General features: G+C 74.4%; 6 protein-coding genes across 13 annotated transcripts; 5 read left to right on the forward strand and 1 right to left on the reverse strand.

The window, feature by feature from the left end:
* Positions 1–107: 107 nt before the first annotated feature.
* On the reverse strand, positions 108–5,330 carry TADA3 (transcriptional adaptor 3). Its single transcript, XM_026093149.2, has 8 exons — positions 4,921–5,330; positions 4,555–4,802; positions 4,264–4,369; positions 2,652–2,793; positions 2,237–2,340; positions 2,038–2,147; positions 1,528–1,713; positions 108–1,459 (listed from the first exon to the last, which is right to left on the reverse strand). The coding sequence occupies exons 1-8, from the start codon at positions 5,125–5,127 to the stop codon at positions 1,267–1,269; spliced, it is 1,296 nt and encodes a 431-aa protein (XP_025948934.2). The 5' UTR covers positions 5,128–5,330; the 3' UTR covers positions 108–1,266.
* A 212-nt stretch (positions 5,331–5,542) lies between these two features.
* ARPC4 (actin related protein 2/3 complex subunit 4) lies at positions 5,543–7,960 on the forward strand. Its single transcript, XM_026093150.2, has 6 exons — positions 5,543–5,782; positions 6,008–6,126; positions 6,711–6,822; positions 6,905–7,000; positions 7,145–7,315; positions 7,672–7,960. Exons 1-6 carry the CDS (start codon positions 5,780–5,782, stop codon positions 7,675–7,677), a joined length of 507 nt encoding a protein of 168 aa, XP_025948935.1. The 5' UTR covers positions 5,543–5,779; the 3' UTR covers positions 7,678–7,960.
* A 902-nt stretch (positions 7,961–8,862) lies between these two features.
* On the forward strand, positions 8,863–15,488 carry TTLL3 (tubulin tyrosine ligase like 3). The gene is made up of 13 exons (XM_064518559.1): positions 8,863–8,956; positions 9,044–9,156; positions 9,271–9,436; positions 9,611–9,747; positions 9,839–9,967; positions 10,080–10,194; positions 10,265–10,387; positions 10,459–10,612; positions 10,686–11,153; positions 11,227–11,662; positions 12,041–12,149; positions 14,075–14,212; positions 15,034–15,488. Exons 1-13 carry the CDS (start codon positions 8,863–8,865, stop codon positions 15,486–15,488), a joined length of 2,637 nt encoding a protein of 878 aa, XP_064374629.1.
* JAGN1 (jagunal homolog 1) lies at positions 15,395–16,855 on the forward strand. Of its 2 annotated transcripts, none has more exons than XM_064519037.1 (3): positions 15,395–15,521; positions 15,805–15,910; positions 16,016–16,855. In XM_064519037.1, exons 2-3 carry the CDS (start codon positions 15,822–15,824, stop codon positions 16,476–16,478), a joined length of 552 nt encoding a protein of 183 aa, XP_064375107.1. In that variant the 5' UTR covers positions 15,395–15,521; positions 15,805–15,821; the 3' UTR covers positions 16,479–16,855. The 2 variants fall into 2 exon arrangements, with proteins under 2 accessions (XP_064375107.1, XP_064375106.1); XM_064519036.1 differs by having other exon boundaries at positions 15,505–15,608.
* A 191-nt stretch (positions 16,856–17,046) lies between these two features.
* On the forward strand, positions 17,047–21,336 carry IL17RE (interleukin 17 receptor E). 5 transcript variants are annotated; one of them, XM_064519034.1, is made up of 16 exons: positions 17,047–17,197; positions 17,271–17,286; positions 17,701–17,856; positions 17,963–18,069; positions 18,167–18,290; positions 18,374–18,513; positions 18,622–18,690; positions 18,790–18,856; positions 18,947–19,134; positions 19,240–19,287; positions 19,358–19,403; positions 19,481–19,629; positions 19,708–19,779; positions 19,854–19,905; positions 19,998–20,099; positions 20,178–21,336. In XM_064519034.1, exons 1-16 carry the CDS (start codon positions 17,099–17,101, stop codon positions 20,780–20,782), a joined length of 2,040 nt encoding a protein of 679 aa, XP_064375104.1. In that variant the 5' UTR covers positions 17,047–17,098; the 3' UTR covers positions 20,783–21,336. The 5 variants fall into 5 exon arrangements, with proteins under 5 accessions (XP_064375104.1, XP_064375101.1, XP_064375105.1 ...); XM_064519031.1 differs by having other exon boundaries at positions 19,998–21,336; XM_064519035.1 differs by lacking the exon at positions 19,998–20,099.
* Positions 21,337–22,128: 792 nt separating this feature from the next.
* IL17RC (interleukin 17 receptor C) lies at positions 22,129–26,190 on the forward strand. Of its 3 annotated transcripts, XM_064519040.1 has the most exons (17): positions 22,132–22,382; positions 22,462–22,483; positions 22,577–22,866; positions 23,356–23,467; positions 23,554–23,598; positions 23,725–23,861; positions 23,952–24,011; positions 24,097–24,151; positions 24,229–24,413; positions 24,492–24,542; positions 24,611–24,656; positions 24,733–24,854; positions 24,933–25,001; positions 25,076–25,133; positions 25,216–25,311; positions 25,399–25,437; positions 25,588–26,190. In XM_064519040.1, exons 1-17 carry the CDS (start codon positions 22,299–22,301, stop codon positions 26,148–26,150), a joined length of 2,034 nt encoding a protein of 677 aa, XP_064375110.1. In that variant the 5' UTR covers positions 22,132–22,298; the 3' UTR covers positions 26,151–26,190. The 3 variants fall into 3 exon arrangements, with proteins under 3 accessions (XP_064375109.1, XP_064375108.1, XP_064375110.1); XM_064519039.1 differs by having other exon boundaries at positions 22,129–22,382; positions 22,462–22,833; XM_064519038.1 differs by having other exon boundaries at positions 22,130–22,382; positions 22,462–22,866.
* Positions 26,191–26,343: the final 153 nt, after the last annotated feature.

The following is a 26,343-nucleotide window of genomic DNA, read 5'->3' on the forward strand; positions in this document are numbered from 1 at the left end:
GCAGGCAGCCCCCTGGCCTGGGCTGCTCCCCACCTCCAGCCCCGCTCCAGCCTGGCTCGGCGCCCGGGGGCCCCGCGGTCCCGGTGCCAGCACACCACCACCACCACCACCGCCGCCGCCTCCCAGGGCTCCGTTTATTGGCAGCACAAACCACACGTACATGGAGAGCCCGACCGCAGCAGGCCGCCACCACCCCCCGGCTGCCCCCTGGCCCAGCGCGCTCCCCCCGCAGGCCCCTGCCCTCCCCGCCCCCCTTCCGCTCCAGCCCCAACACCCGCCCTCGTGTGGGGCGCCGCTGTCCCCCCCCGCCCTGGCGCGGGCTGGGGGCCAGGCACAGCGTGACAGCCCCGCGGGGGCCGGCCAGCTCCCACCCTGCTGCCGCCGCTGCTCCTCCCCGCCGGCAGCCCCCGGCGCCGGGCTCGGGATCCCCCCCGGCAGCCGGGGAGGTTGCCAGGCCGTGGGATCCATGCCGCAGCGGCCACCACATCCGCCCCACGGCCCCCCTCGTGGTGCGGCTGATGTCAGGCTCCGAGAATAACAGCGGCAGCCCAGCAGGGAGTGGGGGGCGGAAGCGGCCCAGGCGGCGGTTCCCAGGAACGCTGCGCGCGGCTGCCTAGCTCCGCGCCCAGGGTCCCTGGAGAGGAAAGGCAGGGGCATCCCCACCCTCCGCTCCGCTCCCCTGCGCCAGGCCCGGGCACAGGGCTCGCGCCCTGCCTTCAGTAGCGGTGGCCATGGCGCTGGCCCCAGGGCTGAGCGGTTTGGGGCAGCAGGCCACGGCCAGTCTACCCCGTCCTCCGAAGGGCTGCAGCAGCCTGGGCCCCCCAGGGGTCGAAGCCAGAGCACGGGGGTGGCAGAGGCGGGGCAGGCAGCTGCCCCCCTCTACTGCCGCAGGAGCAGCCCAGGAAGAGGGGGGGGGCCGCTGCGGGGGCCCAGCAGGACACGAGGGAGCAGCAGCTGGGAGCTGCCTCCTGGGCCGGGAGGTCTAGCGGGACGGGCAGCGAGGGAGGCAGCGCAGGCCCAGGCCTTTCCGCGGGGCGTCACACCGCTGGGGGCTTGGGCACCCGCCACGCCGAGCCCACGGGGCCGTCCTAGGCAGAGCGCAGCCGCGCCAAGACCCCGCACGTGACGGGGGCACTGCCACCACGCCAGGCCCATGCGCAGGGCCATCCTCCTCCCCACGTTGCCCTGCCTGGCTGCTGGGGCAGCTCAGCTGCAGTCTGCAAAACGGGGGTGCGAGCAACTTGCAGCCCAGTCCTCAGCTCCCTGCTAACCGTCCAGCAGCTTGAGGATGCTCTCACGTTCCTTCAGGGTCTTCCAGGCCTGGTCCTTCTCCTTCTTGGTGGGGGTGCGCTTCTTCTGCCGCGCCGCCATGATCTTGCGGAAGGCATCCATCACCTCGTTGTCGGCCATGCGGACGCGCTGCCGTAGCTCCTGGCGGTGCAGCTCCTCCTTGGCCAGCCTGGGGGGATGCCAGCGTCAGGCCCTGCCCGCCAGCCCCGCGCCCCCGCCCTCCTCCGCCGGACTCACCGCAGCAGCTCGTGCTTCTTGGCGCGGTTGTGCGCGCTGAGCGCCTTGAGCTCGGCCTGCCTCTTGCGCAGCTCGGCCAGGACCTCGTCCTCCGAGTCCTCAGCGGGACGGTCTTCCGACTCCAGCAAGCCCTGGGCAACCAGCTCCTCCTTGATCCGCCCCTCCAGCGACTTGGTGTGGGGGACGCTGCGAAGAGCAGAGAGCGGGTGCTGAGCGCGCCATGGCCAGCAGACGGGGCAGCGTGGCCGCGCGCGGGCTCGTCCTCTCCCCGGGGCACAGGGTGGAGGACACGCTTGCTTCCGGGCCGGGACCTGGGCACGGCTGTGGTACCACGGGAAGCACCTGCGCTCCAGGCTGTGCTACAGTTTGCCCCAACCTACTCCGCTACAGTTACTCGAGGGACAGGTTTCTCTCTGCTCCCTGCCAACCCTTGCGGAAGACGCAGAAACCCCAGGCATGTTCAGACATCCAGCGGGCAAAGCAGAGCTTTGGGGCTGCCTCAGCGCTCACCTGAAGGGCTTGTTCTGGCTGCGGGGGGAAGTGCCGGCGCCGTCGGCTCCCGAGTCCTTGCCAGTGATTTCGGGAATGGGGGAGTCCTCAACGGGGGAGATGATGTTCTCCTGGAGACCAGAGGGCAAGGGAAGGGTCAGGTTAGCGAGCTGCAGCGTCGCTGCCCCGCAGAGCTGCCACGCGAACCGGAGCCCCTCACCTCCACGAGGGCCTGCAGGAGACGCTGCGTCAAGGGCCCAAAGGGGCACCCGTCCTCCGGCTGCTCGTGCTGTGCCTCCGACTTCTTCAGCAGGGCATCGACATCTGGGAGGAAGCAGGGAAAACAGTGAGCAGCAGGGGAGAGGCCCGGTCCAACGCCGCGGCGGGGCTCCAGAGGAAGGCGAGCTCTGCTCTCCTCTGCAGACACAGCTTTGCTCCCGTTATCTCTCTCTGGCACCTGAGCTTCCCTGTGGCCGTGCCGGAGTTGCGCCCTCCTCTGGGCAGCCTCCAGCAAGGGAGGAATCCCCAGGGCAGCAGGGCCAGGGCCCCAGGGCCTTGGCTGCGCTTGGCGTAGGTGCCTTGCGGCCCCCTCTGAGCCCTTTACACCGGGCAGACGCAGGCAGGGACGGAGGCACCTTTAGTGTCCAGCTCAGTCAGCGGTCCCAGGATGCCTTTCTTCTTGTCGGCAGCAGCCGCGGCCCGGGCTCCATCCTTCTGCTCCTCCAGCAGGTCCTCCTGGGCCCAGCGCTGGGAATAATGCTTCCCCAGAGGCGGGATCTGCAACCGCAGGACAAGAGAGAGCAGCGGTCAGCACAGCGTCCCAGGGCCCTCGTCCACGCCGGAGCCGAGGCACGAGGGGGCAGGCCCTGCCGTACTGCGGAGCTCAGGCCCAGCTGCACCCCACCACGGCGACGCCGGAGCAGAGCCTGCAGGCGCAGCACGGCCCCGCAGCAGGCCCTGTATCTGAGGACCGAGCCCCACACAGCTCACAAGGCAGAGCCAGGCCAGCACCCCGCTGCCCTGCACCTCTACAGCCCAATCTCCAGGGCTGCTCTCCCGCCTTCCCAAGACCTGGGCCCTCCCCTCCTCTCCCACAGTCCCCATGCAGAGCAGGTCCCAGAACTCAGCACCTCCAGACGCGCCCCTGGTGGCAGCGCAGCCGACCATGAGCTCCAGGGCTGGGCTCCTCGACAGCCGCCCTGTCCTTCCGGCTGGCGCGGCGCCTGGCAGTGCCACGGCCCGATGCAGACACACAGGTCTCCAAGCTACGCAGAGTGGCAACCGCAAGCTGCGCTCTCACAGGAAGGGCAGCCACAATGCCACGAGCGAAACTCAAACCCCTGCTACGGGAAGAGCGCTCTCCTGTTTGCGACTCAGCTGTCCCCACTGCGCAGGGGCACAGGCCTGTCACATACACACAGCGCTCGGCACCAACTGCCGGGACGCATCCGCATCTGGGCGCCATAGGGATCCAGCCCCAGGAGCGTCAGCACCGGCCACGGCGTACTGGATCAGGCAGGTGCCCTCGCCCAGAGCTCTCCTGTCGCCAAGACCAGGCAGAAAATCTCCCGAGCGCGGGAACCGCGGCTGCCCGACAGCACCGCAAACGTAACGCGGCAGAGCTGAGAGCAGCATGTCTCCTGTCCCGCCCTGGCTGCTACTTCTTGTCCCCACAACTGTCCCCGTCCCCCGGTTCTGAACCCGCTTACAAGCAGCTAAGAACAAAACCAACTGTCCGCTGCCACTGCTCTTCCCTGGAGTGCCTAAAATCCTCCTGCTCGACTCCCTGGAACAAGCAGGGCCCTGCACCTGCCACAGGGGAAGGGGGGTTGGGGTTTCTCTAAAAGGGTGCAGAGAGGTCCCGTGTGCTCAAGGATGGAAACAGCGACAGGAACTCGGCATGTAAGAACAGCGTAAGTCTTGCAGGCCTGGGCTGTACTGCAGCGGGAACAGACAGACCACAGCTGGGCACTGCCTCCCCCGGGCAGGACAGGAAAGGGCCCGGCAGCAACCTCAGCACTGCCCCAGCACAGGGGCAGCAGGCCGCAACCAGGATACTGTCCCGCAGGAGCCAGAAGGGAAGAATGTGCAGGTAAACTCCTGCCTTTGTGGGAAAAGGCGAGCATCGTCCCCACGCGGGGAGCATTCGGTGTGAGGCATAAGACTGCACTGACAGGCAACCGGCCCAGGATTAGAAAACAGACAGGGAGAGAAGCTACAAGACCGGGTGGGCTTTGGGTTTTTCACCTTGTAGTGCTCAGCCTCGTCCTCAGGCGGCTTGAGCAGCTCCTCCAGCACCCTGACTTCCTCGTTGGTGAGGTCGGCGCAGTACGGCTCCACCGAGGCCCAGAACCTGCGAGGGTGGAGCAGACGGACAGTAAGGGGGGCGGCAGCGGCACAGCATGGGCTGCCCAGGGGCCAACCCACACAGCCCCTTCCCTCCGGGGCACCTCTTCCCTCGGGTCCAAGTCAGCACTCTTGCCGGGTGCTGCGAGGAGGGAAAGTGATGATCCAAATGTTTCCCAATGCCCTGTGCACCTGTTTGGAGCATCATTTTTAGGAATCCGTGGCACATCGATGGGGTCATCTGGGAACTCGTATTCCTGGATCTTGGGCTGCAGGTTCTTGGATTTGGGCCGCCCAGGGCCAGGCCCTGTCCCATGGCCCCCTTTGCCCTCCAGCTTCTGCTTCTTGGGCTTCGTATGTTTGACAGAGGTGCCCACGTCATGGTCCTTCAGCTTCAGGAACCGCCGGTCACCCTTCTTGTCCTGCCAGTCAGTCAGGATCTGGAAGAGAGCAACACCACGTCACACCACATGCGTGGCCACCGGCACCCGCGCCGACAGCAGCCCCCCAGTGCGAGCAAGCAGGACCGGGAGCAGGCGGCAGGCCGCGGTCCCGCACCTGCGTCTCGGCCTCCAGGACGCGGAGGCGGCGGCTGGCGGAGGAGAGCAGCGTCTCCAGCTCGAGCTGCAGCGTGTCCAGCTCCTCGATGCCGATGCCGTCGTCCTCGGAGCGGGCCAGCACGGCCGTGTACCGCGGGCACACCTTCGCGTGGTCCACCGACTTGAAGTCGTGGAACTGCAGCGGGCAGTCCTTCAGCTCGCTCATGGCGGCGGGCGCCGGGGGGCACTGGGGGGCGGCGGGGGCTGGGGACACCGGGGGGTTGAGGGGCACCGGGGGGGGGAACCGGGCCAGGGGGAGGCCCCGGGGGCGGGTCGGGGAGGTCCCGGGGCGCCGGGGCCGCCCGGAAAGCGCTGGCAGGGCAGCGCGTGCCGCGGCCGGGCGGGCGGCGGCGCCGCGGGGCGGGGGCGGGCGGCGGTGCCGCGGGGGCCGGGCCTAGGCCGCTCGCCCCTTCCGGCCCCCGTAGGCCAGAGCCGCGCCCGTCCCGTCCCGCCCCGCCCCACGCTTCCCATTGGCCGAGCCGCGCCCAGCGCCCAGCGCCCATTGGCCCGGCCCGCGCTCTTTCTGCCTTCCCTAATATGGATGCAGTGACAGGACTGTACCAAGGCGGCGGGGCGGGGGGGTAGGCGGGCCGCCGCCCCCCCGCCTCGAGCCGCTGCCGCCGCGCTCCCCCTGCTGCGCCGCCGCCGTCGCTTCCCTCTGCGCGGCGCAGCGGGGCCGTCCCCGTGCGGGCCGTGCGCTCGGCGGGAGCCTCCTCTGACCCCCCTCCCGCCGCAGTGGGAGCTCCTGGCCATCCCGGAAGAGAGGACCGCCGGGGGCCGCCACTTCCGCTTCCCGGGACCGGACCGGAGCCGCCACCATGGTAGGGCGGGGGACGGCGGGGGCCGCGCCGGCGGCACCGGCACCGGCACCGGGATGGGGGCGGGCCGGGGATGGCGGGCCCTGAGGGGGGGTCGGCGAGTCCTAGGCCGGGGCACACCGGGGGCGACGGGCCCGGACCGGGGGGTTGGCAGGGGCGGACCGGGTGGCGGGGCCCGGGGCCGGGGGCGGCGGGCCGCGCGGTGCTGCTGACGCCGTGTCCCCGCAGACCGCCACGCTGCGCCCGTACCTGAACGCGGTGCGTGCCACGCTGCAGGCCGCGCTGTGCCTGGAGAACTTCTCCTCGCAGGTCGTGGAGCGCCACAACAAGCCCGAGGTGGAAGTCAGGTACGGCCGGGGGTGGCCGCGCCCGCGGGGCCCCGCTCTGCTCGGGCCCTCTGCCCTCCCCAGGCTGCTGCTCGGCCTCCGCTGGGCCCCGGGGCCAGCATGTCCCTGCGGAGCCGTTGTGCAGCACGGGGGGGAAAACAGTCTCTGCTCTGGTTTTGTTGCCCTAAGTCTACCTGAGTTCTGTTCTCAGACACGGGTGGGTTAATTCTTGCTGGGGTCTTTACATCCAAAAGCAATCCTGTTTAGTCACTGTTGCCTCCGCTTAGCGTGTCTGTGCCCAACATGAGGGGACTGTGCAGCCTGGATGCTGCTGGAGAGGCCTCCCTGCTCAGCAGCTGCCCCCAGCCAGCCGCGGGGCTGGACCCAGCAGGCGAGCTGAGGAACTGTGGAGAGAAGGGGGAGTCTGCCTTCGTGATGCACGCATCTAGGAGGTGGAAAGCATCACGTAGGAGCACGAAACTAAAACTCCAAGTGTCCGCGTTGGCTGTGATCCCTGCAGCTTCCTGCTTGTGTACCCTGTGTGCCCCCGTGTGGCCAGCAAATGCTCCCTTTTAATCACTCCCGACCTTCTCTTGCATCTGCAGAAGCAGCAAAGAGCTGCTGTTGCAGCCAGTGATCATCAGCAGGAACGAGAAGGAGAAGGTTCTTATCGAGGGATCCATTAACTCTGTGCGAGTCAGCATTGCGGTGAAGCAGGTGAGCTGGTGGGAGGGGAGGGAATGAGCTGGTGGCTTGCACACTGCTTGGAGGAAGCCTCACTTCTGCTTTCTCTCTGCAGGCTGATGAGATTGAGAAGATCTTGTGCCATAAATTCATGCGTTTTATGATGATGAGGGCTGAGAACTTCTTCATCCTGCGCAGGAAGCCCGTGGAGGTGAGGTGACCCGGGGAGCCGCAGAGCAGCGTCCTGCTGCCTTTTCAGCGTTGCCGGGGGTGGGGGGGGTCTCTGGAGCAGAACGAGGGCGCGAGGTTGTGGGATCGGTGTGCTGACTGCTTGTGCCACTTCTCTCTTCCCCAGGGCTACGACATCAGCTTCTTGATCACCAACTTCCACACAGAGCAGATGTACAAGCACAAGCTCGTGGATTTCGTGATCCATTTTATGGAGGAGATCGACAAGGAGATCAGCGAGATGAAGCTGTCTGTCAACGCCAGGGCTCGCATTGTGGCCGAGGAGTTCCTCAAGAATGTGAGGCTCTAGAGCGGGGGGTGACGCTTCCCGCGTCCCTGGGGGGGGGTGGGGCTCGGGCCTGCTGCGACCCTCGTGCAGAAGCCTGGCCCCGGGCTGTCCCCGTCTGCGGGGCAGCTGGTGGCAGCCCTCTGGGAAGGTGGCCTTAGGGGCAGGGGGGAGTGCTTGAGGAGTGTGAGGATGCCTGGAAGAGTTAATACCCACAATTATTGTCAGCCTCCGTCCCCGTTAATCAGCTCGCCATGGCTCGAGGCCACCTCGGGGCAGTGCGGATCCCACGCTGGGGTGGGAGGGAAGGGCGAGCGCGCGAGGAGCAGGCAGTCAGCAGCCCTGTGCCTTCCCCTCTTGCCCTGCAGTTTTGAGCCGTGGTGCCGGGCGCCCCGCTTCTCCCGCGTTCCCACGCGCTGCCCCGCAGGGCTGGCCGCAGCCCGCCCTCGCTGCCTGCGGAGGAGAGGAGAAGCTGCCGGATGCCACGGAGCCGCGCGCGGGATGCACGGCGCCGTCCCGGGGACGGGCGAGAGGACGCGGTGTCCTGAAGCAAACCGTGCTTGCCTGAGACTGTGTCAGCTCCCTGGTCTCTGTCCTTGTTTTTTTTTTTTTTCCTTTGTTTTTCTTTTTTTTTAAAGAATTCCTCGTTTGCTGTAACTGGGCTGAGCAGCTTCCTTGTGCCTGGGGGTGGGGGCCCCCCCCGCGCTGCCTTGGGGAGGGGGCGGGGCCTGGCGGCGCGGGGGCGGGGCCTGGCGGCGGCGCCATGGCAACGCCAAACAGCAGGGGCGGCCCCGACGGTGCGGGCCGGGCTGGGGCGCGGAGCCCGGCGGGGGGGGGCTGTGGGGCACAACGGGGTCTGTGGGGGGCTGTGGAGGGGTCTTTAGGGGAGCTGTGGGGTACAACGGGGTCTGTAGGGGGGTTGGGGGCGTGGTGAGGTACAATGGGAGCTGGGGGGTAGGATGGGGTCTGTAGGGGTTGGTGGGGCACAAGGGGGGGCTGTAAGGAGCGATGGGGTATGTGTGGGGGGGTCAATGTGGTACAAGGGGGTTTGTGGGGAGAGGTAGGGTCTGTAGGGGGGTCTGGGGTACAAGGGGGTCTGCGAGGGGCTGTGGGGAGAGATAGCGGCTGTGGGGTACAGGGGGACTGTGTTGGTGGGGGGCCGCATATGTCGCACTGCAAGCTCCAGCGTGCATCGCCTAGTTGGGGGACCGGGGCCTTCCCCCACCCCAGGCTGCTCGGCTGCCCCCCGGCACGGCCCCTGCTGTGGGGCCGCCCTCGGGGCTGTCAGCAGTGTCCTGCTGCAGCGGCATCCGGCTGGAGCATCCTGGGGCCCCGCTCCGGCGCATGCAGGCGTCCTGCACTGCCAGCGGCTTCTCCGCATCCCCAGGACGCGCCATGACTAGCGGGCCGGGAGGCTGCTGGTGGCTGCAGGGCGAGCAGCCCTCCGGGTGAGGGGCAGGGGCGGCGGGCCGCAGCCCCCCGGGCGCACCGGCAGCCCCTGGTTGAGCCCCTGGCCCAGCGGGCGAGGGCAGAGTGGGCTTTCACGGGGGTTTCTCGACATGCGGATTGAGCGAGCGGCGGACGCGGCGGCAGCGGAGAAAGCGGCCCTGCCTGCCCCCTTCCCTGCGGGTCTGCCCAGGCAGCGGCAGGATGGTAGGAGCCTCTCCCTCCTGCGCCACCACTCCCCCATTCCCCCCCACCCCCGGGGACGTGCTGCCGAGTTGGGGCTCCCCCCCCCAGGGCACCCGGCACCGGCGACCAAGGGCTGTGGGTGCTGCCAGCGCGGCAGGCGCCCCTGGCTCGACCCCGAGCGGTTGAAGCGGGCCAGGCTGCACGTGGAGAGGGCCGTGGAGGTGAGGGCCCCACGCCACTGTCTGCCCGGCCCCACGGCGCGGTGGCTTCCCGCGGCGCTGCCTGCCTCTGGGGCCCAGCCGGGCAGCGTGCCCAGCTCTGCTGGCCCTCCCCAGCAAAAGAAGATCTTTGCGCTGCAAGGCCCCTACCCGGTGATCCGGAGGCTGCTGCGAGCCCGCGGCTGGGTGGAGAAGAAGCTCTCCTGGGCGCACAAGGCAGGGCGCGGGCACCAGCGCCTTCCCGGCGGCGAGGAGGAGGGCGATGGTGGTGCTGCCGAGGAAGGTCAGGGTGCGGTGGGCACTTTCTGTGCTCCAGGCTCCGCGCGGAGCAGCAGCTTCCCGGGGGAGGGCCTGGAGATGCTGCGGGCCCCGGGGCGGGGATGCTCCTCAGCCTTGGTCGCGGGGACGCAATGGCGGTGGGATGCGTCCCGGTGGGGAGCCCTGCGCCCGCCCTGAGGTGCCCGCCCTGAGGTGCCCGCCCTGAGGTGCCCGCCGTGGTGGGGATGCGCCGGGCTTGGCCGACTCCGACCTTCCCCAGACGAGGAGGAGGAGGAGGAGCAGGATGAGGACCCCAGTGGCACCTACAACCTCATGGTCAGCTGCGTGTGCTGGGGCTGAAGGGCTGGGGGTGTCCCCAGAAGCCAGGGCAGATTCGGGGGGACAGGGGTCACCTTCCCACCCGCAGTCCCAGCTGCTCCGAAACCAGCTGCCTTATTTCATCTGGACCAGCCGCCGCGACGCCGTCGACAGCCGCTCGCTGCGCAAGGACCAGGTGCTGAACCACTTCGCCCAGGCGGGCTCCTTCACCACCAAGGTGGGCCGGGCGGCGGGGGCTCCCGGGGCGGCGGGGGCTCCCAGGGCAGTAAGCGCAGCCCCCCAAGGCGCTCAGGGAGCCCACGGGTGCTGACGCCCATCTCCCCCCTTAGGCCGGGCTCTGTCTCAACCTGCGAAACCTGCACTGGTTTGACCAGGCCGACGTGGACGCCTTCTTCCCGCGCTGCTACCGGCTGGGCACCGCCGAGGAGAAGCAAGCCTTCATCGGTGAGCGCTGCCCCGGGGGCGTCCCCACGGCGGGGTGTCCCCGCCACGGGCTGACGTGCCGCTCGCGCAGAGGATTTCCAGCTCACCGCCGCTCGCGGCCTCCTCAAAGTGGCACTGCAGCGGGCGCAGGGGCCGGAGCAGCCCCCGAAGCCCAGCGCGACGCCGGGTGAGTGCCTGCGCTGGGCTGGTCCTCGCCTCCGGGACGTGGTTTCTGCGCCCTCCCCCTTGCACCCGCTCCCCGGCGCTCACCCCGCGCCGCGGCAGGGAGCCGCCTGCCCGCCCGGCTGCTGGAGGAGGCCCTGCGGGCGTGCGGCGAGCACCTGAGCAGCCTGCGGCACCAGGACATCGACGGGGAGCCCCCGCACGCCGGCGGCGCTTGCTGGGACCGGTTCCTGCAGGGCTACTACCGCGTGGTGCAGTAGGTGCCGGGGAGGCGGCGTTGGCGCGGGGGGAGCCGCGCGGCCGGCGCTGAGCGTCGCGTGTGCCCGCAGCGAGGGTGCCGCGCTGGAGGCGCCCGGGGCGCTGCTGGAGCACAGCCGGGCGACGCTGCGGCACCTGGCAGCGCTGCTCCCGCAGCTGGACATGGAGGGCGACCGCAACATCTGGATCGTGAAGCCCGGGGCCAAGTCCCGGGGCAGAGGTAGGGAGCGGGGGGGCGAGGTGCCGCCGGGACGCTGCCCGGCGCCGCTCCGGCACGGCGGCCGCTGCCGCGCAGGGATCGTCTGCCTGGCCCGCCTGGAGGAGGTGCTGCGGCTGGTGGACTGCAACCCGCTGCTGGCCAAGGAGGGCAAGTGGGTGGTGCAGAAGTACGTGGAGCGGCCCCTCCTCATCTTCGGCACCAAGTTCGACGTGCGCCAGTGGTTCCTGGTGACCGACTGGAACCCGCTGACCGTCTGGTTCTACCGCGACAGCTACCTGCGCTTCTCCAGCCAGCCCTTCTCCCTGCAGAGCCTGGACGCGTGAGTGCGGCGCGGCCCCCCTGCCGCCCCGGGCCCGCCGCCGCCGCCGCTGACCCCGCTCTCTCCGCCCCAGCGCCGTCCACCTCTGCAACAACTCCGTCCAGCGGCGCTACGAGAACGCGCGGGGCCGCCCCCCCCAGCTGCCCGCCGACAACATGTGGTCCTCCCAGCAGTTCCAGGCCTACCTGGAGCAGCTGGGGCAGGCGCGCGCCTGGCCCGACGTCATGGTGCCCGGCATGAAGGCGGCCATCGTGCACGCCGTGCAGGCCTCGCAGGACCTGGTGCAGTCCCGCAAGGGCAGCTTCGAGCTCTACGGGGCCGACTTTGTCTTCGGGGAGGACTTCCAGCCCTGGCTGCTGGAGATCAACGCCAGCCCCACCATGGCCGCCTCCACGGCGGTCACCAGCCGGCTGTGCGCCGGCGTCCAGCGGGACACGCTCCGCGTGGTCATCGACCGCAAGGCTGACCGCAACTGTCCCACGGGCGCCTTTGAGCTCATCTACAAGCAGGTGAGCAAGGCTGGAGGGAGCCTGCCCCTGCCCGGCCACCCGGGGCTGGGACCTGCGGCAATGCGAGGGATGCGCAGGCTCCACCTGGCCCAAGCGCGAGGTTGGCCCAAGCGCGAGGTTGACCCAGGAAAGCAACCGGCAGCAGAAGAAATGGGCTACAGGGCAAGAGGGGCACTTCCATGGGGCAAGAAGCCAAAAGGCTTAGAGGGGAAGCCCGGAACTATAGGGCCAAAGGACCTGTCCCCAAAGTGGGGACCCTTTGGGGGTCCTTGAGGCCATGGCCACTCGCTTTCCTGCTGGCCTTGGGTGGGCGGTTGGGGCAGCCGGGAGAGCGGCTCCCTGCCCAGGCTGCCCTACGTCACCCTGCCTCCTCCGCAGGCGCCGGTGGCCGTGCCCCACTACGTGGGCATGAAGTTCCTGGTGGAAGGCTCCCCGCTGGGCAAGCCACGGGGCAGCCCCCGGCCCCCCGCAGCCAGCGCGCCCCACGGCCGGCGGCTCCCCGTGCCGCCCGTCCCGAGCGTGTGGGGCCCCCGGCAGCGCTGCGTGGCGGGGCTCCCCCGGCCCCCGGCACCGCCGGAGGGGGCAATAGTGACCCAGCCCTGCACACCAGGCAGGGAGCCGGCCCGGGGGAGGCAGCCGGTGCTGCCCATCTCCTCGGAGGGGACCCAGCCGCCCGCCCCGGAGCGCCCTGGGGCCCCGGCGGCAGGGAGGGAGCGCGTGCTGTGCCCCCGCTGTGCTCTGCTCCCCACCCCGGCACCCCGCCGGCTCCCACGCCTCGGCCGGCGGCAGGAGCAGCCCTGGGGCTGCTCCGCGGCTCCGACGTCCTTCCCGCGGCTCCCGGGAGCCCCGGGCGGCCCCGAGCCCCCGCGGGCGTGCGGGACGGTGCTCTGCCCCGCCGGCCGGCGCAGCACGGCAGCTGTGCCCCCCTGCCTCGCCTTGGCTGGGCTGCGGTGCCCCCTCCATCGCCCCCGCCGTGACGGGCCGGGGCAGGGGCGCGTGGCAGCTCCCGGGGGCACGGCACCGTGGAAGAGCGCCGAGGCCTGACGAGCACCGGGAGGAGACGGCACAGGAGCTGCAGTGCTGGACCCGCCGGAGAGGTCGCGGCACCCGGGCCCTGCAGCCCCCCGCTCCCATCCCGCAGCACGGGGGGCTCCGGGCTCTTCCCAGCCCTCCTGCTGTTGCCACACGTGAGCACCCGGCCCGGCCCCACGCCGCGGCCGGGAAAACACGCCGGCGCACGGGAGCAAGGCTCTGCCCGTTTGTGGGGCGGGAGGCAGGGGGTACGGCGCAACGTGGCTTCCCCCCACGGCCGCGTTCCCAGCCCCAGCGTTCCCAGCGTGGGGAGATGGGGTGAGGCCCCCCCCCCCCGGTGCCCGCCAGCAGGAACCGGCACCACCGATGGAAACCACCAGCAGCTCCGCTGCGGTCACCGCTGCAGCGTGCAGCCCGGCGGGGGGGGGAAACCAGGCAGCCAAGCGCCCGACAGGGGTGAGGGGGGGCCCCTCGGGGCAGCTCTTGCCAAAAACGTGAAAGCAAGCACGGGGAGCAGCGCGGGTGCGGAGCAGGCTTTAATGCGGGGGCACCGGGGCCACGTCGGGGCCGGGCAGCCCCAGCAGGCGCAGGGTGCGCAGGAAGGGGGGGGGCGGCGGGGCCGTCAGCTCGGCCCCCGGCAGCGCCAGCCGCTGCAGGTGCAGGTGCAGCGGGGGGGGCCGCCCCGGCGCCAGGCGCAGCCGGCGCGCGAGCTCCTCGTCCAGCACCTGCACCGAGCAGTAGGGTCAGCACGGGGGGCTGTGCAGGGGCCCCACTACCCCCCCCCCACCCAAGTCCCCCCGGCGGTACCTGCGTGGGGGGCTGGGCGGCCTCGGCAGGCAGCAGGAAGGGCTGGCCCAGGACGCGGCCCACGCGGGGCTGGGGGTCGCCCAGCGCCGGGCACAGCAGCAGCGCCAGGTGCGCCAGGAGCTGCCCAGGGAAGGCTGTGGGGGCAGTGGGGCCAGCGTGAGCCCGGGGCCACCGCCGTCCCCTCCCCACTTTGTCCCCCCCCCCCGCGCTGCCACCCACCTGTCCTGGGCTGCAGCTGCAGCAGGGCGCAGCCCCCCGCGGCGCCCAGCACCCGGTAGCGCGTCAGGGTCGTCTTCACCTCCTTCCTGGCCAGGCTGCCGCGGGACGGGGCCGCCACGGGCACCGCCTGCGCCCACCGGAGCCGGGCCTCAGCTGCCAGCCGCGGGGGCGCCCCCCCCACGTACCCCCCCCCCGCCATCGCCTTACCCCCGCGGCGTCGCCGAGCCGCTGCCAGCGCAGCCCCGTGCGCACCTCGCCCTCGGGCTCTGCCGGGACCCCCACGGTGACGGCGCTGTGGGCATGGGGGGGGGGGGTCAGCCCGGGACAGGGCCCCCGCTCTGCCCCCCCCCGCAGCGGCGGCTCACCAGTACGTGGTGGGGAAGCGGCCGCTGCTGCGGGCCTGGGCGAAGAAGCGCTGGAGGCGCTCGGTGGTGCGGCGGCAGCTGGACAGGAGGACGAGGCCGGAGCTCTCCCTGCGGGAAGCAGGGCAGCGTGGGGGGGGCGCCCCACGGCTCCATGTCCCCCCCCCCGGGACCCACCACGTACCTGCCGGGCGCCTTGACCACGTGCAGCTCGGGCGGCAGGCCCAGGCGCCGGCTCAGCGCCGGCAGCAGTGCCGCCAGGCTCAGCTCCCCGCTGCCGCCTGTGACACCGGGGCTCAGCACCCGCCGCGGCCCCCGCGGCCCCCCGGCCCCCCCACGCACTCACCGCACACGGGCAGCCCCAGCGGCTTGCTGAGCGCCAGCACGGCTCCTGCGAGGGACGGCGTGGGGTCAGCGCGGCCCCCCCGGCAGCCCCCCCGCCGCCCGCCGGCCCCACGGTACCTTCCTGGTGCACCACGGCGGCCTCCAGCAGCGCCAGCGTCTCCTCGGCACCCAGCGGCCGCCCCGCGCCGGCCCCCCCCCACCTGCGGCGCCGGTGGGCTGGGTGGGGGCACACCGGGACCCTGCCACCCCCCGCCCGCCCCCGTGGGGGGTCCCTGCACCAGCGCCCCTCTGCTGCCCCCGCCAGCCCCCCACGCGCATTGGCACCCCACAGGCCCCCAGCTGTGCCCACTCCCATGCTTGCCCCCCACACCCCCGTGCATTGCCCCACATGTGCCCCCCATGCCTGCCCCACATGCACCCTGCCCCGCAGCCCCCCACATCCCTGCCCTCCCCCAAGTGTGCTCCCCCCGCACCTGCCCCACACATGTCCCTGCCCCGCAGCCCCCACACTCCTGCCCTCTCCCGCGCGTGCCCTCCTGTGCCTGCCCCACGCGTGTCCCTGCCCCACCACAGCCACGTGCCTGTCCCACGCGTGTTCCTGCCCAGCAACCCCGTTCCCACCCCCACGCGTGTCCCCGCCGCAGCTCCCTGCACACCCACGCGTGTCCCTGCCCCACGTGTCCCCGTTCCCGCTCCAACGCGCGTCCCTGCCGCAGCTCCCCGCTCACCCACGCGTGTTCCCACCCCACGCGATCCCTTCCGCACCCCACGCGTGTCCCCACCCCACGTGTCCCCGTTCCCGCCCCCACGCGCGTCCCTGCCGCAGCCCTCCGCTCACCCACGCCCGTCTCCGCCCCACGTGCACCGCCCCCACCGCACGCACGTCCCCGCCGCAGCTCCCGCACACCCACGCGCGTCCCCGCCCCACGTGCCCCCGCCCCACGCGCGCCCCCGCTGACCCTGCGGCGCGCGTCAGCACGCGCACGGCGCTTCCCCCCGCCATGGCGCCACTGCGCCTGCGCGGCGGCTGGCCCGAGAGGCCAAGCCCGCAGCGGCCATAGAGCTTAGCTTCCGGGCGCGCAGAGCGGCGGGCGGTGCGTAACGGCTGGGGCATTCTGGCAGGGGCAGGCGGGCCCATAGAGAGCCGGAAGCGCGGGTAGAGCGGCCCGGCCCGGTGGCAGGTGGGGTGCGGCGGGGCGGGGGCCGGAGGCGCCGGGTAGCGGCAGGTCCCGGCGCCGGGGCTGCTCGGGGGGGCCGGGGCTGCTGTCAGGGGCCCCCAGGGCCGGGACCGCCGCCGGGGGGTCCGGGGGACGGGACGGGGCGGTGGCGGGGTGCCCGGGCCGGGGCCCAGCGTCGCCTCTGGCTGTGTCTCCGCAGGCAGCTGCGGCCGCGCCATGGCCTCTCGCGGGGGCCCCCGCGCCACCGGCACCGACGGCAGCGACTACCAGCACCGGGAGCGCGTGGCCTCGCACTACCAGATGAGGTAGCGTCCTGCCGCCGCGGGGGCCCGCCGGGCCCAGCCCCTCCCCGCTGGGCCCCGGGGCCCGGGCTGGGCCCCCGCGGCGCTCACGGCGGCCTCTCTCCGCAGCGTGGCCCTCAAGGCCGAGATCAAGAAGCTGATCTACATGCACGTGGGCATCTGGCTGCTGCTGCTGGCCCAGATGTGCGTGGGGCACCTCAAGCTGCTGCCGCACGACCAGGTGGCCATGCCCTACCAGTGGGAGTACCCCTACCTGCTGAGCATCCTGCCCTCCCTGCTGGGCCTCCTCTCCTTCCCCCGCAACAACATCAGCTACCTGGTGCTCTCCATGATCAGCACCGGCCTCTTCTCCGTGGCGCCCCTCATCTACGGCGCCATGGAGATGTTCCCCATGGCGCAGCAGCTCTACCGCCACGGCAAGGCCTATCGCTTCATCTTCGGCTTCTCCGCCGTGTCCGTCATGTACCTGGTGGTGGTGGTGGCCGCGCAGGTGCACGGCTGGCAGCTCTACTACAGCAAGAAGCTGCTGGACTCCTGGTTCACCAGCACGCAGGAGAAGAAGAAGAAATGAGCGGGGCCGGGGCAGAGCGCGCACGCGTGCCGCTCCGGCCGCGGACCTGGGCGGAGGGGGCTGGAGCCCTGTGGCGCCCTGCCTGTCCTCGCCAGCCCTGCCACCTCCCTGGGGACGTGCGGGGGGTGGCGGGAGGGAAGGGGGGGCACTCGGGCTTGCTGGCCTTGCCCAGGCCGCAGAGCTGTGGGGCATAAAGGAGGCAGCGCCCCGCGGCAGAGTGGGGGCTGCCCCCTCCGGCCCCTTTGGGGACCAGCGTGGCTCAGGGTCGCAGAAGGAAGCCTGCCGCCGCGGGGGGGTCGGTGCCGGTGCCCCCTCCCCGCTGCCACCCCCGGGCTCGCGTGTGTAGCGATATGGAAATAAAGGAGCCGCGGGCCGAGGCCGGGTGTACGCTCGCCCCGCGGGGCAGTTTCCCACGGGGGCGGCGGCCACCGCCGCAGGAAGCGCTGCCGCCGCAACCAGGTCGCGCCGCCCCCGCGTGGCGCCTGTCGCCGCGGCGTCGGGGCGGCCGCACGTGCCGCCGGAGGAATGCGGCGGGGCCGGCCGGGGAGGGGCGGCGGGCGGCGGGCGGGGATCCGGCCCCGGCGGCGGCGGCGGGAGGGCGCCGTGCGCCGCGCTCGGCCATGGGGCGCCCGGTGCCCCGCGCCCTGCTGCTCGCCGCCGCCGCCGCGCTCCTCGCCGCCGCCGGGGCCGTCACCCGCCTCCGGGTCTCCGCCAACTTCGTAAGCGCCGGGGGGGCGGCGCGGGGGGGGAGCGGGTCCCGGCGGCGCGCTGACCCCGTGTCTTCGCTTGCAGGAGTGCCGGGCCAGCGGTGAGTAGCCCCGGCGCCGGGGCGGGCGGCGTCCCGGGACAGGACCGGGACCGGGACCGGGAGCAGGGCTGCGGGCGCGGCGCTCGGGGGCGCGGGGCTCCCGGGGCACTGCAATCCTGGTGCACGGGGCTCCCGGGGCAAGGGGCTTCCCCGGATCTTCCCGGTGCACAGGAATCCCGGTGCACGGTTCCCCCGGAGCTTCCCGGTGCGTGAGGCTCCCGGGGCATGGGGTTTCCCCGGATCTTCCCGGTGCACGGGAATCCCGAGGCACGTCGCTCCCGGTGCATGGCTGCCCTGGAGCTTCCCGGTGCACGGGAATCCCGGGGCACGGGGCTTCCCCGGAGCTTCCCGGTGCACGGGGCTCTCCCGGGCCGCGGGACTCCCGGTGCACGGCTCCCCTCCACTCTCCGCCAGCCGACAGCACGCTGAGCAGGCCCCACTGCCGCCGGGCCGCCCGCGCCGGGCCGCCGCTGGAGCCGCCCGCGCTGGTGCTGAGTACGGCGCTCCTGTGCCGGCGCCCGCAGCCGTGCCAGCCGTGCCTGCGGGTGCGCCTGGCCCTCCCCGCCGCAGGTACGGGCAGCGCCCGGGGCCGGGCACCCCGCGGGGGAGCCCCGAGGTCTCACCGGCCGGTGGGACGCAGGGCCGCCGGCGTCAGAGCGGGGCCGGTGTCTCGCAGGGCTCGGCGGCGTCCGCGGGCTGCAGCTCGACTTCCTGGAGCTGGACTCCAACAGGGCCGGCTGGCTGCAGGTGTGGAGGCGGCGCGGGGCGCGGGGCGGCGTGCCGGTGAGTGCGGGGCCGCGGGCCCGGCGGGCGGCGAGGCCAGGGGCAGCGTGCGGGGCGCCCGGCCCAGCCCGGCCCGCTCAGCCCCGGCTCGCCGCAGTGGCGGGTGCGGTTCGACTGCTTCCCCGCGCAGAGCGGCCGGCGGGTCCTCGTCTCCCTGCGCACCATCCCCGACCGCGGCTTGGCCCTCAGCCGGAGCCACCTGGTTGCCACCGAGCCGCCGGGTGAGCACAGCCGAGGGGCCCCATCCCCTGCCCCGCCACGAGGGGGGACACCGGGGCCGGGCTGAGCCATGTGCGCCCCGCAGGCCCCGTGTTCACCCACGCCTGGGTGCCTGAAGCGCGGGCCATCGAGGTGTCCGTGCCCCGCGGCCCTGCCCTGATGGTGCGGCTGTGCCACCAGCTGGCCCTGGAGTGCGAGGAGCTGCCCAGGCCCTTCCACCAGCAGGTACCGCCTCCGGTTGTTCCCCCTGCTGCGAGCGCACGGGGCCCGGCCGGGCGGATCCGGAGGGTCCCCGCGCTGCCAGCGAGCTCACACAGCCCCTGGGCCCCGCAGGTGCTGGTGCCGGGGGGCCGATGCGTCCTGCTGCCATACGAGTTCCTGGTGCCCTGCCTGTGCATTGAGGTGCGTCACCAGGGCGCTGGGCTGGGGGGGGCTCTGCACCGCTGCAGCGCCCTGGCGAGGGGGCCCAGGTGGCCCTGACCGCTCCGCCTGCTGCCCCAGGCCTCCTACCCGCACCGCGACAGCCTGCGCAGCAAGAGGTGCCCTTTCCAGGAGCAGCCAGCGGCCTGTGAGTGACAGCTGGGGGGTCCCCGGCGGGGCTGCGTCCCATCCCATCCCATCCGCGTCCCCCACCGCCGGCTGACCCTGTGCCCCGCAGACGGCCCCGAGCTGTGGTCCTCGGTGCGCTTCCACGACTACAGCGCCAGCAGCAAGGACCAGATGGCGATGGGGCTGAGCGGCCGCTGCCCGCTGCGCCCTCACGCCGCGCTGTGCTGGAGGGAGGCGGCGGCCGGCGCTGCGCCCTGCCACGACATCCCCAACTCCACGGCCAGCGAGGAGGAGCAGGTGAGGAGCCCTGGCGCCCGGGCGCGACGGCGGCACCCTGGCACGGCGGGCAGGCGGTGTGGGGCCGGCATGGGGCCGGCGGCGCTGACCCCCTGCCCGTGCCAGGCCTACGTGCTGGACAAGGTGGACGTGCACCCGCAGCTCTGCTTCAGGGTGAGTCCCGGCGAGGCGGGGGGCCGGGGTGGCTGGCACGGCCTCCGCGGTGACCCGCCGCCTCCCCCAGTTCTCCTACGGGAACAGCAGCCACGTGGAGTGCCCCCACCGGCCAGGTGAGCCCCCCGCCCGCCGCGGCCCCCCGCGGCCCCCGCGCTGGCGGAGGGGGGCCCCAGCCCTCTCCTTGCCGCAGAGACCGCCTGGGAGGTGTCACTGAGCGCCCAGGGCCTGCGCCTGCGCCTGCGCCTCGCCTCCAGCGTGCCGGCCGCCTTCAGCGCGGCCCTGTGCCAGCCCCATGGCGGGCAGTGCCAGCCCCAGGGCCCCGTCTACACCGTCACGCGGGTGAGTGGGGCGGCGGGGGTGGCCGGGGGGGCCGGCATGGGGGGCCGCGCACCACCAACGCCTCCCCGTGCCTCGCAGGCGGAGGGCTCCACTGCCGGGGAGCTGGCGCTGCTGCTGCCGCCGGCGCCCGTCCTGGGTGGCTGCGTGCTGGTAAGGTCCCGCGAGCCCCGCTCCGGTGCCCCCCCAGGCTGGGCAACCCCACCCACCGCGCTTCCCCCCCCCAGGTGTGGCGTTCGGACGTGCGCTTCGCCCGCAAGCGGCTCCTCTGCCCCGACGGTGAGCGGCGGCCCGGGGGCGGCGGGACGGGGACGGGGACGGGGACGGGGACGGGGCGGGCGGCGGGCGCCCCCCTCACCCCCCCCCACCAGTCTCTCGCAGGCGCTTTGGGCTGCCGGCGCTGGCGCTGGCGCTGGTGCTGGCCGTCGCCGTGCTGCTCCGGAGCCGCTGCAGCGCCGGGAGGCCGGCCGCGGGTGAGGGCCGCGGGGCGCGGGGCGGGCGCGGGGGGCGGCCCCCCGGCAGGCCGTCAGCGGCACCCCCCTCGCCCGCAGGCGCCGGGGGCCGCCGGCCCGTGCTGCTGGTGTACTCGCCCGACTCGGAGGCGCACGCGGGGCTGGCGCGCGCCTTGGCGGAGCTGCTGCGCGCCGCGCTGGGCTGCGACGTGCGCCTCGACCTGTGGGAGTCGGGCGGCGTGGGGCGCCTGGGGGGGCTGCCCTGGCTCTACGCCCAGCGGGCCCGCGTGGGCCGCGAGCGGGGCACCGTGCTGCTGCTCTGGAGCCGGGGCAGCGCCCGGCTGTGGCGGGGCGCCGGGGCGCCGGGGGCCGCCCACGACGTCTTCGGCGCCGCCATGGCCTGCCTGCGGGGCGAGCTGGGGGCGGCGGGGGGCGCGGGGCGGCCCGGCGGCTGGGTGCTGGCCTACTTCAGCCGCCTCTGCGGCCCCCGCGACGTGCCCCGGCCCCTGCGGCCCCTGCCCACCTACCGCCTGCCCCGCGAGCTGCCCCGGCTCCTGGGCGCCCTGCGCGGCCCCCGCCGGGCCCCCCGCTGCCTCCGCGCCCGCGGCCTCCTGCGCCGGCTGCTGGAGGCGGGGGGCGGCAAGGGGGCTGGCGAGGAGCCCCCCCCCGGGCGCCCGGGGTTTGGCCCCGCCGCCGGCACATGAGCGCCGGCGCCGGGGCTGAGCTGGGCAGAGCTTGGGCACCGGCGGGGCCGGGCCCCAGCGTTGTGGGCAGAGCCGAGGCCGCAGCCGCCCTGACGCCCCGGTGAGGGGCTGGTGCCACCCGCCGAGGAGGGCGGTCGGGCCGGGTCGGGGCGCAGAAGAGCTTTGCCCACAGTGAAGACTGCACATGCTGCGGGGACCCCGGAGGTGCCAGCGCGGCGATGGCGGAGGAGCAGGACCGAAATCAGCGGGCCGGGCCCTATGGAGCAGCGACGGTGGAGCGGGGAGCGCGGCGCAGGGCACTGCCGGCCGGGCGGAGAGGCGCCGGCCAGGAGGGAGGCACTGCCCCGGGGCAGGGCAGAGACAGCTGCGTGTCCCTCCTGGCGCCGGCGTGGGAGGAGAGCCGGCGTGGGAGGAGAGCCGGGGGCCCCCGGGGGCCCCTGGGGCCGGGCGAGGGGCCCGGGAGGCACCAAAGGGATGACGTGGCGGGGCTCTGGCTCCGTTTTGCAGCTGAAGCTTTGTAAACTGGAGCAGAATAAAGACAGCGGTTGCCCCTCGCTGGGCTGTGAGTCGGGGCGGCTCTGTGGGGTGCGGGAACCCCCTTGGCCCTGTGCCCCATGGGGGGCTGGAGCCTGCCCGTGCCCCCCAGCACTGCTGGAGTGACCCAGGGAAGCGCCGGGGCTGGCTGGGATGTGGCTGCTGCCGCCCTGCAGCATGGGGAGCCCCCACCGTGGGGCTTGCTGTGGGGCTGGCCCCGCAGCGGGGCTGTGCAGAGGGGGTTCCCGCAGGCTGCGGTACTGCCGGCCTGAGCCACATGCTGGGTTATGGGGCAGCAGCTGGCCCTGTGCCACGCCGTGGGGCTGGCCTGAGCCATCGCAGCAGGCTATGGGGCTGGTCTGCCCCCGTGCTACACTATGGGGCTAGCCTGGGTCACCATGCCAGGCTATGGGGCTGACCCGCACCACTGCACTGAACTATGGGGCAGGCCTGACCCCGTGCTGCACCACCGTGGGGCTGGGCTGCACCACTGTGCCAGGCCGTGGGGCATCCCAGGCCCCGTGCCCCACTGCTATGGGGCTGGCCTGGCCCTGAGCCACACCACGGGGCCGGCCTGAGCCCCTGTGCCGGGCTCTGGGGCTGGCCCGTGCCCCATGCTGCTATGGGGCTGGCCTGAGCTGCCACAGCAGGCCGTGGGGCGGGCCTGGCCCGTGCCGCACCGCCGTGGGGCTGGCCTGGGCCGCCGCACCAGGCTATGGGGCAGGCCTCACCACCGTGGGGTAGGCCCGGGCCCCGTGCGGAGCCGTGGGGCGGCGGGCGCAGAGCCCTCCCCGCGCCCCGTCCCGTCCCGTCCCGTCCCGTCCCGTCCCATCCGCGGTCCGGGCGCGGGGAGGCCCCACCCCGGGGCGGTCGCCGGCGCCGCGCTAGGACCCAGGTGTCCGGGAGAGGAGCAGGAAGCGGGAGCCGCCGGCCGCCGGCGCGGGGCCGTGGGGCGGGGGGCCGTGGGGCGGGGGGCCCCGCCATGGGGCCGCCGGGCCTGGCGCTGCTGGCGCTGCTGGCGGCCATGGGGCGCTGCGCCCCCCGCGACACCCTCGCCTGCTCCCAGGTGGGTCGGCCTGGCCGGGCCCCGGGGGGGGCGGCCGTGGGGCAGCCGTGCCCCCCGCCCTGACCCCCGCCTCCCCCAGGGCCTCGCCTGCCGCCTGCTCGGTAAGTGCCGCGCGGCCTGGCCGCCGCCGGACCCACGGCGCCGGGGAGCCGGGCGACCCCCGGGACCCACGGCGCGGCCCCCCCTCCCCGCAGAGGCGGACGTGCTGTGCGGCCCGGAGGCGCCGGGGCCGGGCCCGGGGCTGGTGCCGGCGCGGCTGCGGCTGGAGCCGGCGCTGCGGTGCGCGGGGGCCGCGGCCTGTGCGCCCTGCCTGCGCGCCCGCCTCGACCTGGCGCTGGGGGCGGCCGCCGGCCCCCCGCGGGCCCCGCCGGGGGACGGGGACGGCGCCGTCGCCGGGATCCTGCTGCTCTCCGGCCACGCGTACTCCTGGTCCCGCTGCGTCGCTGTGGAGGTGCGGGCGCCGCTGCGCCCCGGCGGCACCCTGGTGCGTAGTGCCGTGGGGCGCCGTGGGGCCTGCCGTGCAGCGGGGGGGCTCAGGGTGGGGGTCTTCTGCGCGTCCCCAGCATCCCGGGGCGCGGGAGCGTGGGGCACGGGCAGCGCGGTGGTCCATTGCCGCGTCCCACGCACCCCAGGGGCATGGGGGATGTGGGGGGCGGGCAGCGTGGGTCTCTGCTAAGCAGCGCGGCACCCCAGCCCCACACCCCCCCGGCTCCCTGGGCACCCCACACATGGGGACGTGGGGCATGGGTGCAGGCGGTGTGGGTCCCGCTGTGCAGCACGGTGCTGCAGCCCCTGTGCCCCCGGCGTCCCCACACATGGGGATGTGGGTCACGGATGGTGCTGCAGCCCCTGTGCCCCTGGCACCCTGTGCATGGGGACGTGGGTCATGGATGGCGCTGCAGCCCCCGTGCCCCCGGCATCCCCGTGTGCGGGGCGCGGGCAGGCTCCGCAGCGCCGTGGTTTTCCTGCCCAGGGCTCGGTGACGTTCCAGTGCTTCGAGGCGGCGCTGGGCTCCGAGCTGCGCGTCACGGCTTACACCAACGCTCGCGGCCGCCCGAGGCTGAGCCGCAGCCGCCGGGTGCCAGGTGAGACCCCCCCGGCCCTGCGGCCCCGGTGGGGGGCCGCTGCCCGCCGCGGCCGGCCCCGGTGCTGAGCCCCGCTGTCCCCGCAGACTGCTCCTGGCCCGCAGCGCAGGCCGCCGTCCCGCAGTGCCGAGGTAGGTGCCGTGCCCCCGCCTGGCACCCCGGGGGGGTTTCCGCGCTGCTGGGGGAGCGGGCGCCCGCGGGGGCCGGGCATCCCCCCGGTCTGGCCCCCGCGGGCGCCCCTGAGCCGCGCCGCGCAGTGCCCCGGCTGCAGGTCTGGCGCGGGCCCGCGGTGGCGGTGGTGCAGGTGCAGGAGGCGGCGGCAGGGCACGGCTACACCCTGCGGCTCTACCACAACCGGAGCCGCGGCGCCGGCGCCGGGCGCGCCGTGACGGCGGTGAGCGCGGGGCTGCCCCCAACCCCTGCCCTCCCTCCCTCCCCACGCGTCCCACCGCCGGCTGACCGCACGTCCCCTTCCCGGCTGCAGAGCGGGCCCCTCAACTACAGCCTGCCGGCCGACGAGGTGCTGCCCTGCCTCTGCCTGCAGGTAGGTGCCCGGGGCCTGAGGCGGCGGCGGGGTGATGGGCTCCCAAATCCCGTCCTGCGCCTTGCAGCATCCTCTTCTCCCCCAGGTGTGGCCGGAGATCCAGGACCCGCCGCGGGCCACCTCGTGTCCCTTCTCCCGTGGTACGTAAGCTGGGTCTGTGGGGGGTGGGGTGCCCGTGGTGTGGGGCACCCTGACCCCTCTCCCCGCACCGCTGCAGACGCCGAGGCCTGGGAGCGGCTCTGGGCCCGGAGCCGGCTGCTCCTGCACGACGCCGGCGACTCGCTGACCTGCTCCGTCTCGGCCCCCTGCGACCTCCCCGCGGAGCTGGTGCCCTGCTGGCGGCCGGAGCCCGCCGGGCCCTGCCAAGCGCTACCGCAGCTGCGGCAGCCCCTCGCAGCGCAGGTGAGCACCCGCGTCCCCGCAGGGCCGGGGCGGCCGGGCGCCATGCGCCCCGCTGCTGCAGCCCCCCTCTCCCCACAGGGCCCCCAGGAGTTCAAGGCGCTGCGGCCGCACCCCAACCTCTGCGTGCAGGTAGGGCCGGATCCTGCCCCGCGGGCGCCCGCCCGCCGGCGCCGGGTGCTGAGCCGCTCTCCCGGCAGGCGCGGAGCGGCGGGCAGGTCCGGCTGACCCAGTGCCTGCGGGACCGTGAGTATCGGCCCGGATGGGGACGGGGACGGGGCGCGGCGGCCCCGGGCGAACCGCGGCCGTGCCTCATCCCCAGGAGCGCTGCCCGGCCGCGCCGACGACCTGCTGCTGCTGGAGAGCCGCGGGCCCGGGGGCAACGCGTCGCTGTGCGCCCTGGAGCGGGGCGCCTGCACGCCGCTCGCCAGCTTCACCAGCACGGTACGGCGCGGCGCGGCGCGGCACGGTGGGGGCTCCATGGCCGGCGGTGCCCTGCTCACCCCGCGCTCCCTCCCGCAGGGCGCTGGGCGGCCCGGGCTGCTGGAGCCGTGGCTGCGGCAGGACGTGGCGGCGGGGCAGTGCGCGCAGGTGAGCGGCAGCGGGGGCACGGCGGTGGGGGGGGACACGGCACCGGCAGGGCCTGACGCCCCCCGTCCCCCCAGGTGTGGCGGCAGGAGAACGGCACCGTGGCGGCGCTCTGGGCCTGCCCGCTGCACAAGTGTGAGTAACCCGGCGGGGCCGGGCGAGCGGGGTGGGTGCCGAGGGGGCGGCCGGCGGGCGCTGACCCCCCCGCGCCCCGCAGACCTGCACGCCCGCTGGGCGCTGGCCTGGATGGCGGCGCTGCTCTGCGCCACCTGCATCCTGCTGCTGCTGCTGCTCAAGCAGGAGGACGTGAAAGGTGAGCGGGGGCCCCGCGCCTGCCCCCGGCCCGGTGGTGCCGCCGGCGCCCCGCTCTCCCCGCCGCTCACCGCTCTCCCCCCCGCAGGCTGGCTGAAGACCCTGCGGGCCGGCTGCAGCCCCCAGGGTGAGCGGGGTGCCGGCGGGGGGGGGGGGGGCTGTGGAAAGCGGGCGCAGGGGCGGCCCCCTTTGCTCTGGGCGCCGGGGGCCGCCCCGGGGGGTTGCGGGAGGGGGCGGGTGTTGGTGCGGAGGCGGCAGCGCTGACGGTGCGGCGCAGGTCCGGCGCGGGGCCGCCGGGCGCTGGTGCTGCACGCGGCGGAGCCGTCGGCGGAGCGGGCGGCCTGCGCGCTGGCGGCGGCCCTGCGCCCGCTGGGGCTGGCGGCGGCGGCGGCGCCGGGCGGCGGGACGGCGGCGGCCGCCCGGGGGCCGCTGCCCTGGCTGCACGCCCAGCACCGGCGGGCGCTGCGGGGCGGCGACACCGTGGTGCTGCTGCTCTCGCCGGCCGCCGCCGCCGCCGCCCGCCGCTGGGACCGCGACGACGAGGACGGCGGCGGCGACGGGCCGGGAGGCGTCGAGGGCCCGGCGGCGTGCGAGGCCTTCGCGGCGGCGCTGGCGTGCGTGCTGCCGGCGCTGGCGGCGGGCAGCGGGCGCTACGTGGTGGCGCGGCTGGAGGCGGCGGTGCCGGCGGTGCCGCGGGCGCTGCGGGCCGCCCCGGCCTTCGCGCTGCCCTCGCAGGCCCCCGCGCTGCTGCGCGCGCTCGCCGGCCGCGGGCGCCGTACGGAGCCGCAGGTGGCGCGCGCGGCCGCGCGGCTGCGGCGCGCGCTGGCGGGCGGCCAATAAAGGCGCGCGGGTGCGCGCGCGCGCGGCCTGCTCGGCGCTGCGGCTGCTGCTGCCTCCGCTCGGCGCGCGGGGCCCTTTAAGGCGCGGCGGGGCGGGCGGCGCGGGTTGGCTGCGGGCGCGGCGCCCCCCGCGTGACGCGCGGCGCCGTTGGCTGGCGGGGGCCGGGGGCGGGGCGCGGCACCACGTGGGCGCG

This window comes from Dromaius novaehollandiae, chromosome 12, assembly GCF_036370855.1.
Source record: "Dromaius novaehollandiae isolate bDroNov1 chromosome 12, bDroNov1.hap1, whole genome shotgun sequence".
Classification (NCBI taxonomy): Eukaryota; Metazoa; Chordata; class Aves; order Casuariiformes; family Dromaiidae; genus Dromaius; species Dromaius novaehollandiae.